This window comes from Hypanus sabinus, chromosome 9, assembly GCF_030144855.1.
Source record: "Hypanus sabinus isolate sHypSab1 chromosome 9, sHypSab1.hap1, whole genome shotgun sequence".
Taxonomy (NCBI): Eukaryota; Metazoa; Chordata; class Chondrichthyes; order Myliobatiformes; family Dasyatidae; genus Hypanus; species Hypanus sabinus.
The window spans coordinates 14,924,806-14,942,953 of NC_082714.1; the positions used below are offsets into that span (position 1 = coordinate 14,924,806).

The 18,148-nt window shown below is 36.1% G+C and overlaps 1 protein-coding gene across 1 annotated transcript in view; it reads right to left on the reverse strand.

Moving 5' to 3' along the window:
- Positions 1-206: 206 nt before the first annotated feature.
- Positions 207-18,148, reverse strand: part of cops3 (COP9 signalosome subunit 3) — a 48,365-nt gene continuing 30,423 nt past the window's right edge. The window contains exons 7-13 of the mRNA XM_059979079.1: positions 13,754-13,933; positions 12,498-12,638; positions 7,446-7,619; positions 4,864-4,950; positions 2,336-2,449; positions 1,275-1,355; positions 207-554 (exon numbers count right to left, since the gene is read on the reverse strand). Of these exons, the coding sequence (XP_059835062.1) occupies positions 501-554; positions 1,275-1,355; positions 2,336-2,449; positions 4,864-4,950; positions 7,446-7,619; positions 12,498-12,638; positions 13,754-13,933 (831 nt within the window). The 3' untranslated portion in view covers positions 207-500. The remainder of the gene's footprint in view (positions 555-1,274; positions 1,356-2,335; positions 2,450-4,863; positions 4,951-7,445; positions 7,620-12,497; positions 12,639-13,753; positions 13,934-18,148) is intronic.

Below are 18,148 nucleotides of genomic sequence, written 5' to 3' on the forward strand. Positions count from 1 at the left end.
ATGTCCTGAATAGTGGGAAGTTCACATCTACAGATCTTAAAAAGTGAATTAAAAATGTGATGGGGAATAATATCAAATGATCCAGAAAATCTGCTTGTCTTTGTGTTATTTTAATGTATACAGAATCTCACTTCATGAATTGAGTTGACCTTTTAAAAAAATACTTTCCACTGGAAATTGAAAGAAAAATAAGCAAAGAAACAAAATGGAGAACCAAAGATCGGTTTTATTTAACACAGTTTTGGTGCTAACCATGAATCAATGATATATAAAGCAACGATAGATTTATTCCTACCGATAAGATTCTTTTGCCAAGATAAACAGTTCTGAAAGCATTAACAACAGAGGAATCACTCATCAAAACGGTTGATTTGTTCTCCTGATGTTCATGCAACTAAATCCATTCCCCCCAGCTTCCTTGTTTTAATCCTGCTGATCCACCTTCTTCACTTGCATCCTTTTGTTACTATTGCTCTTTCCCACTGTCTTCACAATTTCTTTTATGAATAACTTGAAGCCTTGCTTCCTACATCATCTTCCTGCGTTCCCATGCTCTGTAAGAAAAGGCAATTTAAAGGATTTTCTACTCCGGTCCATGGATCTACTGCAGTATGGCACTTAACTTCAAGGAATGTCAATCATACTGGGCATTCTCATTTTATTAAAAACAAATACTGTTATGCTGAGTGGATGCTGTAATTTAAGGATTCTTCCATCAAAAGTATCATGGGCTTACATAAACAATTACATGAGATAATTCTGATTAAGACTGACTTGAATACATGATCTTCATTATTCCATAATCACTAGATCAAGGTCCTGTATTTCTCTACCAAACAGACTGGAAGTAGAGGGCATGGGCTAAGAGTCAAAGGAGAAATATTTAAGGGGAACTTGAGGGGGGACTCCTTCACTAAGAGGTTGGTGAAAATGTTGAGCGAGATGCCAGCAGAAGTGGTGGTTCAATTTCAACATTTAAGAGAAATTTAGATAGGTACATGGATGGGAGGCTTATGGAGGGCTATGGTCTGTGTATAGGTTGTTGGGACCAGGCAGATTAATGGTTCAGCATGGACTAGATGGGCTGAAGGGCCTGTTTATGTGCTGTAGTATTCTATGACTCTGTGACTCTACATCCCATATTGGGTTTTAATGTGGCCCAAGGACTACAATAGTTCAAGGAAGGATTCAGTTCCATCTTCCAAGAATATTTGGGGCTAAGCAACAAGAGAAACAATGCATTAAGTTGCACAATCTCTCGAATCATTTCTTACCTTCTGTACAAACTGTGGATTAACAGTAATTTCCTGATCCATTGCTTTAAGCTTTTCATCTAACTCTATACATTTTTGCATCTGGAAATTAAAATGACAACAAAATTAGTTAAATATCATCATGACAACTGTATATCATTATTCTCAGGATTATGTTTACTGATGAAAAAATCTATCAAAAATATTAAAGCTCTTTAACACTCCCCACTTACCCCTTATCATCTCACCTGCCTACCACCTCCTTCTGATGCCCTTCCTAATTTCCTTTCTTCCTTGGTCCACTCTCTTCTATCAGTTTCCTTCTTCTTCAGCCTTTTACTTCTGTCACCTATCACCTCCCAGCTTCTTACTTCATCTCCCCTTCTCCCTTCCTTCCCAATCCTATAGAAGTGTCTCAACCCAAAATGTTGACTTTATTCATTTCCATATGCTGCCTGACCTGAGTTCCTCCAGCATTTTGTGTGTGTTAGTTTGGATATGCAGACACAAGAGTTTATTGAAACTCTTTTGTATATAGGCACCATTTAGCTGCACGTTCCTGTATTTTGTTACATTTATTTTCAGGAGAATAAATCTCTCCAGAAAGTTAAAATGCTCTTTTGTCTCCATCTATTACTTAACTCTATCTTGTTACAATGAATGTATCATATAGCCATCTGCTTTCATACCGAATGGTTCGCATAAATACAGCTTCAGGAAGTGTAGGGGCAACAGAGAGGTTCACAACATCCCCATGAGGACTGGGTCATTAAACCGTGAAATTCCAACAGTCAGAAAAGCAAAGACAGTAGTAACATGTAGAGAGAAATTTCCCTTCAAGTGACATGTCCCAAATTGGATTATACATCACCTTTTGTTCATCATTATATGTAAACCCTACTAATACCACCGAGGGAGTACTTCACCAGAAGGACTGTAACTGTTCAAGAAGAGAACCTACCATTATTTCATCAAAGACAATGGCTAATAAATGCAAGTCTTGCCAGGAACATCCAAATCCCATAATAATTGAAGCAGAATGTCAACATCAAATTCAGCAACTATAATAAATTAGTTGTTACCTCATGGTCAATGTTGAGAAGCATAGCTGGGTTATTGTACTTCTCTGGGTTGTCATGGAAACTAACCATGCCATCCTTCTGATTAATACTAGCATAAATTTCCCCATCATCTATCTGAAAGAAAATTTGTTTCATGAAATCAAAGATCAATGATTCTCATCAGCAAATGTAATTATATCATTGTACTAGACTAGGTCAGCTAGATAAAAAGTACAAATAATTTTCCCTGAAGTGCAGACAAATTACATTGTATAAATTGGCAGCATTCTATTTTGTGAGAAGTTAAATCCTCAGTATAAACATCCGGTGAATAAAATTTGTTCATTTTCAAAATACAGCACAGAAACAGGCCCTTGCAATCCAACAGGCCCCTACCGCTCAATTACACCCATATGAACAATTAACCTACTAACCCATATGTCCTTGGGAGGAAACTGGAGCACCACAGAAAACCCATGTGGTCGGGGAGAACGTACAAACTCCTTACAGAGGCGGGAATTGAACCCAGGCTACTGGCATTATAATAGCGTTACACTAACCATTACGTTACTGTACCCCACCCCCCGTCACAAAACTGCACTGACGTCATCTTCATCTCCCAACTAATTAACGTCCATGTCCTAAGATTATCCTCAATTCTACTTTGAAAAACAATCCAAAGGAGTTTGATTCTTCTATTATCATGCACTTATAACCCACAAAAGAACATTTACTACATCTATATCCAATATAGATTATAATTTTAATAATATAATCTAGATTGGATATAGACACACTAAATAGTACAGTAATAATAGCATTACCAGTAAAGGTTATCCAGTTAGCAAGAACACCACTTTTTGATACACCACTTTACATTTGCAAATGAACCCACTAACCCCAGAAAATTGAACTGCCAATTCCACAACACCAGGGAAAGGAAAATGGATGCTAAAGGACTCAACCCCTCCAGCAATGACACTGCAACAGCTATCTGCTGGATAGTATAAAATTTAGATCCAATCTATCAAAATGATTTACATTACTGTTTTAAGGAAGGAAATCTTTCAGTCTTTTCCTATATACTGCTTCAATAATTGATTAGCCAGTTATATGCAACGGCTAGAATAGTCATCACACTGTCACTCTACGTCCGCAATATTTGAGCATATGTATTCAGACCTCAATTTCAGAAAATCCTAGCAATGACAAGTAGCCTGCAGAAGTGGTGTCAAGATTCAATTTTCTATCACCTCCTGGTTGGAAGCACCAAAGGTCAGATGGAACAGGAGAAAAGCTAGCCTCATCATTAACGTCAGGCAACACCTTCTAAGTTTTGAGATGAACAAACGTATTTGGAGAGTCTGTTAAATGCTGTTTTAACTCCCATGGAATCTATTAGGAACTGGCAGGGGTATTCAGTGGGCCTGTCACTTTACAGCTGGGTCCCTAACGCAGGATTTCTGATCTATTTCCTTTGCACTGCCTTTTTCCAATAACCATGCATTTCCCTTTCCTCTAAGGATCAATTTAGTATTCTATTAAAAGATTAAATAATCTGCTTCAATAAGCAATTCTGTCAAAATATCCTAACCTCAATGGGCAAGGAAATTTCAAATCCCTTGGTAACAATTTTATAATGATGTCATCACACTGATTTGTTTATCTTGATCATATCTTTCAAAATCCCTTCAGGTTTCAGAAAATAACTTAATTAAATCTTCTTAGATAGTCCCAATAGTTCAAATCCCCACTATAATTCGCATCATTAGAAACAACTTGAATGAACATGCTGCATTTCCTTTAACAAAGTTCTTTCTTCAATGGAATAGTCACACCTGCATGTGCTTTCATGTGCTTAGCCTAAGCATTTACACTCAGTGGCCACTTTGTTAGGTGCAGGAATGGAACTCAGAATGGTCTTCTGCTGCTGTAGTCCATTCACTTCAAGGTTCAACATGTTCTACATTCAGAAATGTTCTTCTGCACACCACTGTGTAATGTGTGGTTATTTGAGTTACTGTCACCTTCCTGTCAGCTTGAATCAGTCTGGCCATTTTCTTCTGACCTCTCATTAACAAATGTTTCCACTCACAGAACTGCCGCTCACTGGATTTTTATTTTACCGCAATATTCTCTGTAAACTGTAGAGACTGCCGTGTATGAAAATCCCAAGAGATCTGAGATATTCAAACCACCCATCTGGCCATAACAATCATTCCATGGTCAAAGTCACTTAGATCAGATTTCTTTCCTATTTGATATTTGGTCTGAACAACTGAACCTTTTGACCATGTTTGCATGCTTTTATGCATTGAATTGTTGCCACATGACAGGCTGATTAGATATTTACATTAACGAGCAGGTGTACAGGTGTACCTTATAAAGTGGTCACTGAGTGTATTTTATTTTTTAACTTTTTGCTCTATTTACAAAATGCAATATTTTATTGACTCTTGCTCCTCATTTTTAACAAATTATACAGTTGATTCTTCAAGTCTCTGTTAACCTATAATCTTTTAAACCGTTTTCTACACAAAAAGCCTTACCATGTGAAGTACGTACTTCTCCGCTTCCTGGGCACCAGATAATTGTACTCTACTAGCCATGTCTTGCAAGGACAACGTCAAAAATGTCTGCATTAAAAACAAGGTAACACTTAATGTAACATCGGAAAGCATCAGTAATGCATTATAGACCAGTTGTCTCAACAGTTAAATTGCATATGTGTATGCTCTCCACTAAACTCAATATAATGTACAGCAGTGGTTCCCAACCTGGGGTTCACAGACCCCTCGGTTAATAATAGGGGTCCATAGCATAAAAAAGGTTGGCAAACCCTGATCTACAGCATTAGAACTACCTTCCTGTAAGAAAAAAAGACATAAATAAGATTAGATACTTGATATAAAGATCAGTGCTTCCTGTAAAAATAAAGTTCTTTCAGAAATTAACCCAAAAATTTCAGGAGCTATTCAGATATCAGATCTAAAAGTTTGACAACCAAATCAATTCCTATGGATGATTCTGAGCTTTCAATGAGTCTATTCACCAATACTTAATGTGGTTAATCAGTGAGAAACACGTATCACAAAGGTCTTAGTTTCATTTAAATTCTTTGTGTTGGATTAGGCAATAGATAATACAAGTAGTCTTAATTTCCTTGTCCTCTGCAAATTTCAGAAGTCATTTTCTCCTCTCTTAAGTCCATTTATTAGAGTGAAAATATCCATTAAATTAGGGAACAGCAATGGCACATGTATACGCCCTATAGTTTTATATCACGTGTGCTATCACATTGAATGGTACAAAAATTTTATTTTTTGTGGAGCAGTCTCCTTAACACAGGTATCAACTGCTGATTTTTTTTCAATACACATGGTTTTGTAACGCTTTTCCACCTATTTTCTCTTCCAAAACTTTAGTTTCTTTATTGACAAACACTTTACCCAGCAGAACCAATGCAGCAGATGCCTTTATCTGGCAATACATAGAGTTCTAATGACAATTTCTTCTAATAATCATAAGCACTTGCACTAGCCAATTTTACCTGAAAAACAGCATAAACATAGGAAAAGCATCACAGGCAAAGCCTCCCCAACACCGAGGGCACCTTCAAGAGGCAGTGCCTCAAGGAGGTAGCATCCATCACTAAGGATCCTCAAAGTATGGGACAACAATAATTTTATGTCTGCACTGTACTGCATTTGCAAAACAAATTTCACATCAAATGAGTCAGCCATGTTCTTACTCTGCTTTGCTCCCCATCCTTTGACAGCCTTGCCAAACAGATATCAATGCCCGTATATGAACAACAACATAGGAGTTTGCCATTCAGCCCATCAGATTCATGATGGCTCTTGAGGTGTAATGACATTCACTTCATTCACCCATTTATTTCCTCACCCCCTGCAACTTAATTCTCTCACAAATACTCAACAAATTTCCTTTTATTATATTTTCAGTAACCTACACTAAAGATAATACAATAATACAATAAAGATAATACAATAATAATAATACATAATAATAATGGGTAACCATTTGATGCACTAGGATGTGGAAGAAAAGTCAGAGAAAACATGCAAAACACTCACAGACCGCACCAAGGTTAGGATTCAACCTGGGTCTCAAGACTGGCAAGTTAGCCACAGTGACTACCGTACCACTGTGCTACCTCTAATGATGAGATGCAGAACATCATTGCATTGAAAAGGCCACTCACTGGATACGTACTTGAACATGAGAAGATCTCAAAACTAACAAAAGTATATTTTCATTGACAACAAGTGCAAATGCCAATTTGGAGTCCAGTATAGTTGAAAAGCCCTTTTGCTTTAATGTATAACTCTTTATTTACTATTTACAAATTACAGTCAACTCTTTATTAACTATTTACAAATTACAGAGAAATCACTAGTACAACTACCAGCTCTCCCTTTCTCTAGCTTGTCAACCATGCAAACACACTTTTCATATTACTTTCTTCTTCCACTTATCTCTTTTTCTTAAAGTTATTCCTCAAGTTTGCACATTTCCTTGCAGATAACAATCCTAATAATGGAGGTTAAAGCCTCAATTTCTATGCAAATAACCTATGTCCAACTTCCAATTAAGAATCAGGAGAGGTCATCCACCAATTCTAGTGCTGCAATGCAGATGAAGTTGCAAGGAGGATACACCCTTCAGAAGTGAAACATTGCAAAAATTCCATTCATTGCGAGCCTCCCAGTTTTTTTTTGGGCTGTTTGCTGAGTGATAATTTTATTCTATTTTCTTGAACACCTTTCTCACTGAAAGGAAGCTGGTCTTAGTCATTAATGCATAAACAGGTTGACACAACCTTATGGTGATCTCTTATACCCGTTAATTACTTTATACCGGTTGCATTTCTGAGTCCAGTATCTGAGTTAATTGAGAACAAGTTACAAAGTCTACCCATGATCAAGGTAAAATATTTCTAGTAGATTAAGACTTTGAATGGGGGGAATGGGGCTATTTCATAAGAATTGCAGTATTATGCTTCCACTGTAATAATTTGCACTTTTAAGTACATTGAAAGAAAACAATATTCTGTTTTATTTTATTGTCTATTTTGATGTATAGTGCAATTTGTGCACATATGCCTTACCTTTGTTAATCTTTGAATGTTCTTTTTATAAAGAGAAGACAAGCACTGTTTGACCAGTCCCATATTATTATCCCTTGTGAACGTTTCATTGTGCTTGTTTACAACATTTCGAAGTTCTGCTGGATTATTCGTTGCATACACTTGTGCTAATTCATGGTAGGCATTACTAAGAGGCTGTTGAAGGATGGACAACATAAGATTTCAGTTATCTTGATGCAGAAACATAAATATAAAACTACAGACTGTAAACATGAATGGTTTAACAAAAAAATACATTCTTACATCAAATTAAGATGGTTCCCTTAATAACCATACATATTTTAACATTTAAGTATTTCCTCTGCTGTCATTTGAACTTCTCCATTATACGGGCACCAGTTGAAGATGCTTTTGTGAGCAGCACAGCTAACAATAATCACCCACCACCTAAATCATAGCATGAATCTGACGAGCATTGAACTCTAGAGAATAAAACTGGAGTTATACAATCTGGAAACACAGTAAAAAGGAGCACTGTCAAAGGTGACATCAGTAATTTATGAAATTATATTGGTCAACAGAATATTGAAATCGTTATTCTAAAAGACAATTTGTTAAATTAATAATAACCTTGCTAATTCAGAGGAAGAAAAGAAACAACTTTTCCCTAAACTTGGGTTTTCCACATAGATGTTACTTGTCTATACTCTTTCTAGTCCAACATCTTCCCCATTGTAACTTAACAACAGCTACATGAAAATGGCTGTGTATTTGGAATTCAGTTCATATTTGGACCAAAGCAATAATGTCTGAGGTCATGAGATTCTGGTGGAACATCAAAAAAAGTGTCTTGTTGAGCAAGTGTCCTACGATAAAAAAACCAAAGACTGAAATGTTTTAATGTTAATGTACAATTAAGATTATAGTCATTTACCTCCTCCTGTTCTTAGTTTCCCTAACATGGGGAAATCTCCTCAAACCTCACTTCCCGTGTTTGTTTTAGCAATTGAAAACTACTAGCTCTATATTTTCTGCTACATTTTATTGTACTGATTATAATCTCTGATAAACTTTGAGCAATTCTGAGAATAGTGACATATAAACACAGTGAATGTTAAGATTTTTCCCATTAATGATTATTCTTTTAATACAAAAGAAAGTGTGCACGCTTTCTCATGTGTAAGACACATTTAGACAGTTTTGTCTTTCTGTACAATGTCTCCAAATCTCTTTCAATTCTTCTATTTAAGAATCTAGGTCAAAGGCACAAAGACCACCTTTGATAACAGCACATATGTATTATCATTTATATTAAATTTCAATTTCTACGGAGCTACACTAATTACTAATTTTCAACAAAACCTCAAAAATTGCAGCTCCTCATGACTAACAAAATACGTTTCGCATTCACACTCTGCATGAATTCCATCACCCTGAGATTCTCCTGAGACTGCGAAAATCAACCCCCATCTCCCAATTTTGATGCTACCACACCATCCGAAAACTGCTGAACCTGAATTTCTCCTCCCTCTCCAATTCAAATATAAAAATAGAAAGTGAGTGGTCAAGATGTTAAAAGGTAGAAGAACAATAGGAACTTTCACACTGAAAAGAGTTTGATACCTTTTGAACAAGTTACTTTCAAATTTCTTCAATGTGTGTAAACGCTCCCAATTATTATTCTTTAAAACCACTATTTCTGCCTTTGGTGCATTCCACACTCAATTATCAGCTACTGGGAAGGATGCTTCCAATTGTCATTTTTTCTGCATTTATAAAGAATTATAAATATGAATCACTTTGAATCTTTTTAACATTTGCAAAAATGAGTGATTAAACAACGAATTTCAATGACCAAATGCAGAGGGAAGTGGCTAAGTTCTCTTCCCTAGCACACTCCTGCGACTCCAAATGAATGACTTTAAAAATAAACTCCTCTCTTTCCCCTTTGGACAGTTCCCCATGAGGAATCTGTACCTTAAGGTCAGGACAAAAAAGGGAGAAAACTGGCATGGAAGTTTCCACTGCATTAACTAACCAGCTTAAGTACTTTTCCTATTTTTTTGAAAATGCTTTTGCCCTTTCCAATCTTTTTTCTATTAATTTTGTATTTGGAATAAATTAATTTCCTTCATCAAATCAACCCAAAGTTGAATTATAAGTCCAAAATAAAAACATTCCTTGATATGACAATTAAATTGTCCACTGAGTCTGTAAAACTACAGACTTCTTTAGTCTGTTCTGTGCTGTATATTCTATACAGACCAGGCCCAGTTTGTGTTGGTGTGCATAAAATGGACACTGATAGTTTCCTATTGTTTATTATATAAACATGAAAATGAATGGGGATGATACTAAGAGATGCAACAGAACCAGAAAGGAAAGTAACCTTCAAGTAGCAAGACATTTGTAGAATGTTCAAATGGTAACTTTTAGACTTTACCATTGTAGGCACCATCTCCCAGTCACTTTTTCCTCAGCACTACTATCATCATGTCAGTCGTGCTGCTCACAAGGTGTTCAACAGTTTACATCATATGCCAGTCCACATCTGAATTAAATCAAACCAAAGGGCAGCAGGGGAAAGAGCACAAATATTAAAATAAATAGTCAAAATTAACCAAGTAATGGACACGCTTAGTTAATTTGATGTACAGCCATTCTTTTTAAATTAAAAAAAAGACTGAAGTATAAACAAACAGCATAATTTTGAATAAAAATTTTATAAAGAAGTGCTGATGCTGGAAATCTGAAACAAAACATTCTGGAGATCAGGCAGCATCTGTGGAAAGGGAAACATGCTCCAGTTCAAAGCTTATGTACTTCAAATGATAATGCTACTAAGAACCTTCAATGCAAACCCTGAACTCTATTTCTCTGCCACAGATGCTGCCTAACCTTCTGAGAATTTACACCATGTTTCATTTTCAATCATTATCTTAAATTAGTTTAACTTACTGCTCTAAATTTACATTTAGTTTATTTACAGGATGTAGACATTGCTGACAAGACCAGCATTTATTCTACATCTCCAAATATCCTGGAATTAAGTAAATAGCTAGACTAGTTCAAATGCATTTAACTATAATGGTACATACAGAATTGGAATGACAAGCAAAACAGGAAATGACAGCAGATTATCTGCACTGTAAGTATCAGCAGATGGACTACGATGATAACCTGGAGTTTAATAATCACTAATACTGCTGCTAATTATATGTTCCAATCATTTAAGTAATTGAATTTAAATTCTGCTTCTGTAGTCATATTTGAACTTTAGTCTCATCTTACAAAGGTGATGAGCATGCCTGCGTGAATATCTCCATATTGTTTCAGCACTGTGTGTGACTATAAGACACAGGATCAAATTTGGTCATTTGGCCCATCCAGTCTGCTCCGCCATTTCATCATTTAGTATCCCACTCAACCTCATTCTTCTGCTTTCTGTCTGTGACTTTTGACACCCTTGCTAGTCAAGAACCTGGATTTAAATGTAACTACTGATTTGGCTATGGGGTGGGTGAGCGGGGGTGGAGGAATGGGACTTGTTTTGCAGATGTTTTGTTCCTTGTTGTATTGTGTTGTTCTGCCAAGCACCATGGGTTTGCTATGTTGGTGCCAGAATGTGTGGCGATGTTTGTAGGCTGCCCCCAGTATACCCTTAGGTGTATTTGTTGTTAATGCAAAAGACAAATTTCACTGTATATTTCAATGAATCTGAATCATTGGTATATCTCTGGTTTCCTAATCCACTAAACTAATTCTTGAAGTACTCTTAACATAAAGAATTAGGCAGTAGGCTGTTGTGAGTGATTTAATAAAGCTAATTAATTGGAGAAGCTGTTAAAATTCCATGGCCACCTGTATTCAATGTGCAACATAATGGTCAACATCTTGGAAGTTATCTCAAAATTTAGAAATTGGGATTCCAAATAATTTTGTAAGTACAGTTCAACACCTATACTTTACAATTTCTTGACTTTGGCAAGACTGATTAAGGTTGAATTCCTGATACTGCTCTCGATATGCAAAGCAAACTGCATTGTGAAGGACCCCACGCACTCCTCATATAAACCCTTCTCTCTCCTGCCATCTGGCAAAAGGCACTGAAGCATTCAGGCTCTCATGACCAGACTGTGTAACAGTTTCTTCCCCCAGGCCACCAAACTCCTCAATACCCAGAGCTTAGACTGACACCAACCTACTGCCCTCTGCTGTGCCGATTGTTTTTATTGTACTGCCTGCACTGTTTTGTGCACTTTATGCAGTCCTGTGTAGGTTTGTAGTCTAGTATAGTTTCTGTGCTGTTTTACGTAGTGTCAGTGTAGTTTTTGTATTGTTTCATGTAACATCATGGTCCTGAAAAACGTCATCTTGTTTGTACTATGCCAGTAGTTATGGTCGAAATGACAATAAAAAGTGACTTGACCTGATATTAAAGGTGGATTAGGTGGGGCATCTGAAGTGCCCAGCAACTAGCTTGGAAGACGGGTATTATGAGCAAAGTGCATAAAGGAAACGCAAGTCGTTTTGGGATTAACCCCTATTCAGGTGGAGGTGATGAGTGTTTCAAAAGGCTCCTCAAAGTACAACAATGAAAAGAGAGAAGGCAGCTGTGGATTTAACCATCCTGACTGTTTGGTTAAGTGGTAGAGGAACAGTAAAGACAATTAACTGCATTAAAAAAAATGCAGAGTTTGATTCAGCTCCCATGTACCATGTAGATCAGCATCTACATCAAATCACTCTGAATTTTATTCCTAACTTCCTAACCTTAATATTTTATAAAACATTTGAAAGGTTATGACTTAGATCATGAATTGGTTTTGTTGGATTTCAAAAAAACAACCGAAACTAAATAGTAAACATCAAACAAATCTTCATTTTTCACTTTAAACAAACAACTTAAATGAATTGTAGTATTCAATATTTACCTGCAAACACCCAGGATGAAAGTTAGCAAGTGATATCTAAAATATGTGATGTATTGTCAAGAGATCCCTGCTACTAAAACAAATATTCTCCCAGTAACCATTAGTCAAAGTTAGGTTCCTCCAAAAAATGTGCTCTCACCTTAATGAATCTTCCCACTATCTGTGATGTGTACTTAGGCAATTGCTGAACCTTTCCATGCAGAATCAAGGAGACAAGTATATACTTTTTATAAGATTCCAACATAATGTGACTGACTGCCATGGCAGGAGTTGTTATAGCCTGAAGGGGAGAAAAAGCTTCCATTTGTTAAAGAGTACTTCAACAATTTAATTTCAGCATTTACATGTAGGTCAAGCCATGAACTGGAATTAACAATGAAGCAGATTAATATAGTCAAAGACAGCCTTCCCCCGCTGTCTTCAATGCCAGTCCCAGTCTTGAGTAAGGACAAACCACAACAGTAGTTTTCTTTTCAATCTTCCTTGACATGTTTCACCTCACCTTCAATTTGCTTCCAGCAGGGGTAAAACTTACCTACAGTACATGACGAATGGGAAACTGTTCAACTATAACCATGCCAGAACCAAGATTAGCCCAAGCACAGTTATCAAATTACAGTAAAAAGACAGTACTTGTGAATGCCCTCACTTAGAGGTCGAGCAGCAAACAATCCTAGCTATCCTCACCAGAGGGCATGAGAGAATAGACCCCACATTACAGACATGAAAGACGCTGGAAATCCAGAGTAATACATACAAAATGCTGGAGGAACTCAGCAGGTCAGGCAAGATCAATAGAAAGGAATAAGCAATCGCTGAGAGGACAAAAATAGTATTTCATGGATATTTTACTTTATTTACTTAGAGACACAGCACAGAACATCCACTTATTTAACACTAGCCTAATCACAGGACAATTTACAATGACAAATCAGTAAGTCTTTGGACTGTGGGAGGAAACACTGACAGCCACGGGGAGGACGTACAAATCCCTTACAGGTGATGCTGAAATTGAACTTCAAACTCCAATGCCATGCTGTAATAGTGCCGTGCTAACCACTACGCTACCATGGCACTCCAATTCTCTTTTTCTTTTTAAGAGAACATTCCTAGTAAACTCACAGGAATATTGGCCCATGCCTTCTCCCCCAAGTGGAGCAGCAGTGGTCAGAGAGGCACTGAGAACCGCAAGTCTATTTGCTTGGAGAAAAAAGCTCCTCTTAACCAGCAGAAAGACTATCTACCCACTATCTAGCCATCAACCATTGTAACTGTAACAGAAATGTTGCATAGCAATTTTACAATAATTGTAATATGATGATTCCTATCAGTAATTTTTCAGCTTTATTTTTAAAATATCTTCTCTGAAGCAATCAATTTTAAATCAATTTTTACCTGTTCATAGAAATATAGAGCCCGCTCGAAATTCTTGAGTCCTGTATAGATCATACCACCGTAATAGTAATAGCATAAAAAGTGCTTTGCATCGTAAGCTCCATTTTCTTTACAAATATCAGTCATATCCACTTCCAGGTAGGGAACAGCAGGGTTGAAGCATTTCGCTAGGAGGCAAAGCTATATATAGGAAGAGAAAAAACTTCATTTTTTAAAAACTTTTACTCAACTTTAGAGCCAAGAACCTCATCTACGTAAGCAACTTCAATGCAAAAGCCAAATCTCGTTTATTAAATTATAGATAGAAATTACAGAGCTGATTTTGTTTGTTGAACTAAAAGGCTATATAAATTAATTAAACTTGAAAGCATAAAAAGAATTCTGAAAAGTAGACTGTTTCATCAGGTAAATTAAGATTGCTTATTTGGAAAGAAGTAACAAGATTGTATGAAATTCTCTACTGATCAAGTATCGTATGTTTATATCCATGAAGTTTACTATTTACATGGAAGAGGAACGCTGTGATAGTAAGTAAAAATTTCACCATTGTTAAATGAAACAAGATACAGAAATTGATAAGAAATCATTTAAAACAAGGGGAGTAGGCTTAAGGAGCAAGGGGGTGATTTAAAGGGGAACCTATAGTGTAAGTTTCTGCATAAAGTGTAGTTGCTGCCAGAGGAGATGGTGGAGACAGGGATAGTAACAACATTTAAGAGGCATTTGGACAGGATATGGGGGGGGTCAGCGGGTGACGCTCATGGAGTGAGCACTGTTTCAGATTCGCTCAATAACCTTTACTTTTTTTAACCTATGATCACCCTTATTTAACTTATTTTTACCTACACCAAAAGATTCTTGCTACTTTTTTGGACTTATCTTTATTGGGAATTTTTGAAGAAATGGCTCTTAGATCTAAAGGGCGAGAACCTGGGAAGAATCCTAACGGGAACGGGAAGAAGCAGACTGATCCTAAGCGCACTGAATTGACTTATGAAATGTTATTGGAGGTTTTAAATGAAAAATTTGAAGAACGACAAACTTTTAAACAAGATATAAAGGCTTTTCAAGATTATGCGGATAAGACGGATTTAGTAGTTAACCAGCAGCAAGTTCTAATCACAACTCTGCAAGAGGATGCTCAGAAGCGAGATTTGATAATTGAAAAACTGGAGCAGAACTTACTTTCGATGATTAAACAAGTGGAAACACTTAAAGCCAAGAGTGTCGACTTTGAGAATCGGTCCAGAAGACAGAACCTACGTTTACTTGGTCTCCCGGAAGGTATTGAACAAGGGGACCCTTCGAAGTACTTTGCTCAACTTTTAAAGGATGCATTCCCTTCTGTATTTCCAGACAGTCCTCCGTTACTTGACCGCGCTCACAGAATTATGCGTCTATCACCAAGTGCTTCAGCTAAACCACCGGTTGTAATTGTCTGATTTCACTATGTGCATGTTAAAGAGCAACTTATTCGTGTGGCTAGGCGTGTAGGGATGGTCAAATTTCAAGATCACAATTTTCATTTAGCAGAAGATTTTAGTCCAGAAGTAATGAAGGCAAGGCTTCTTTTTAAACCTCTGATGTCTGAATGTTATGAGAAAAATCTAAAACCTGTGCAGCTCAGAATATCGCCTCCGAATGCACCACGGCGGGTTTTCCTTTCTACATCTGAAGCGAGAAGCTTCCTGAATGAGAACTTCCCTACTGCTACGGATTCTCATCCCTAATAAATGAGTGATTTTGATTTTGCAAGATGGTTTTTATTTCCAAAACCAGATTTTGTTTCTGGCTATTGGTGTAGGTTTACTCTATATTTTATACTCTAGTTAAAGTTTTGTTTTGACATACTAATCTTGTTATTTTACTTACTTCAACCACTGTACTTTATCTTTGGTTATTATTATTAATCCTTCGAAGGTGAATTTTTTTTTTACTAAGATGGCGGTTTCTTCTCTAAAATATTTTTGGTTTTTTTTTGATTTCGCCATTTTTTTTCTCTCATCTTCTTCCTATAATGCATCTCTTATCACAGTTTAAAATTTATTTTGGTTGGTTTGGGTTTTTAACCCGATTTATAAGTTACTAGTGATTATATTCTTTTTGTTTTTTTTACGACTAATTATATTAAGAAGTTTGGTTTTAGTATAGTGATTATTATTTCTTTAGAGTTTGGGTGGATCTTTTTTTGTTATCTTTTATATATGGAGTTGTCTTCTGCTGATATGGGGGTAGATTTAGTTTCATCTTTCCTTTTTCCCAGCCTATCCCTGGCTGGGGTGGGTTTTTTTTTCTCCTCTTGGGTGGGGGGTGGGAGGTCTTTTTCTAAATCTTATGTTTCTTATACCAGTTTTTTTTTAGTTTTTTTCATTTGGGCTGATTTTGAACTACAAAAATGTCCGCTATGTCATCACTTCCGGGTCCGCCCCTTATTTTTGTTCCTCTTCCGGGTGCATGAGTTCATAATTTGGTTAACCCTTTATATAACAAAGGGTTGATTTCAGAAATATGGCTCAGACCATTAATTTTGTCTCTTGGAATACTAATGGCTTAAATCATCCGATTAAACGGAAAAAGATTTTCAAAGTATTCCAAAGGCTTAATGCTCATATTATTTTTGTACAAGAAACTCATGTGAGGAAAGAGGACAATTATCGCTTTTTTAGGTTTTGGAGGGGTCAACAGTATCATTATCATTCGAATTCGAATGCCAAAGTAAAGAGAGTTTCAATTTTTATTGACTCCTCTATTGCATTTGTCCAACATGATATCTTTTCGGATCCGAATGGTAGATTTTTGTTAATTACTGGCTTACTTTTTAACAAAAAGGTTGCTATTGTTAATGTTTATGCTCCAAATGTGGATTGTCCCGATTTTTTTAAGTCCTTATTTACTTCTCTACCTAATCTAAATGAATATAAGTTAATAATGGGAGGTGATTTTAATTGTTGTTTAAATTCTTTGTTGGACAAATCTATATTTACTCAGACTTTACCTAATAAGTCGGCCACTTGTATTACCTCTTTTTTGACTGATAATGGAATTTTTGATATTTGGAGATTTCGGCATTCTAAGGACAAAGAGTTTTCATTTTTCTCACGTTTATCATTCCTACTCGAGAATTGATTATTTATTGACTCTTGTTTTATTCCATCGATAATTGGTTGTAATTATGATATTATAGCCACCTCTGACCATGCTCCATTAAAATTTTCTATTAAATTTACGGATACAGCTTCTAGTGCTAGACAATGGCGATTTGATTCTACCTTACTGCAAGATCCGGATTTTATTAAATTTATGAAGGAACAGATCGATTTCTTCTTTTCAACTAATTCCACTGATGATATTTCTTGCGGAACACTTTGGGACACTTTTAAAGCATATATACGTGGACAGATTATCTCCTACTCTGTTGGTCTGAGAAAACGCATTAAGAAGGAAACTCTTTTATTGGTTGATAAGATTAAAAGAGATTGACAAGAAATATTCGATTACTCCTAGCAAGGAGCTTTACAAACAAAGGGTTGAACTTCAAACAGAACATAGTTTATTACTTACATCTTCGATTGAAAATCAATTAATGAAAACCAGATCTGATTTTTATATACATAGTGATAAATCGGGTAAACTGTTAGCTAGTCAATTGAAGAATGCTTTGGTTAAACGTCAAATTACTAAGATCCGTCAGCAGAATGGGGATCTGACAGTTAACCATGATGAGATAAATAAATCATTTCAAGATTTTTATACCTCCCTGTATCATTCCGAATTCCCTCATGATCGTAATACCATGTGTGATTTTCTTGGGAAATTGTATTTTCCAAAATTATCATCAGATGATCTTTCAATATTAGAAACTCCTATTACGGATGCAGAAATTAAAGAGGTTATTTCCTCTATGAATTCTGGGAAAGCACCAGGTCCAGATGGGTATACAGTAGAATTTTTAAAATATTTTTCCGCTACTCCTTCTCCTTGGTGATGCAGGGTTTTTGAAGAAGCAATTAGATTGGGCAATCTGCCACAATCTTTTTATAGAGCTTCCATTTCTTTAATACTGAAGAAAGATAAAGACCCTACTGACTGTGCATCCTATAGACCAATATCTTCATTGAATGTAGATTCCAAGATCTTTTCCAAGTTACTGGCATCGAGGCTGGAGAAGGTATTACCCCAAATTATTTCGGAAGATCAAACCGGTTTTATTAAAAATCACTATTCTTTTTTCAATGTTAGGAGATTATTGAATATTGTTTATACTCCTTCACATAGCACTTCAGAATGTGTTATTTTATTAGATGCAGAGAAAGCATTTGATAGAGTTGAATGGCCATACTTATTTTATGTGCTTGAGAAGTTTAATTTTAGTCTGATATTCATTTCCTGGATTAA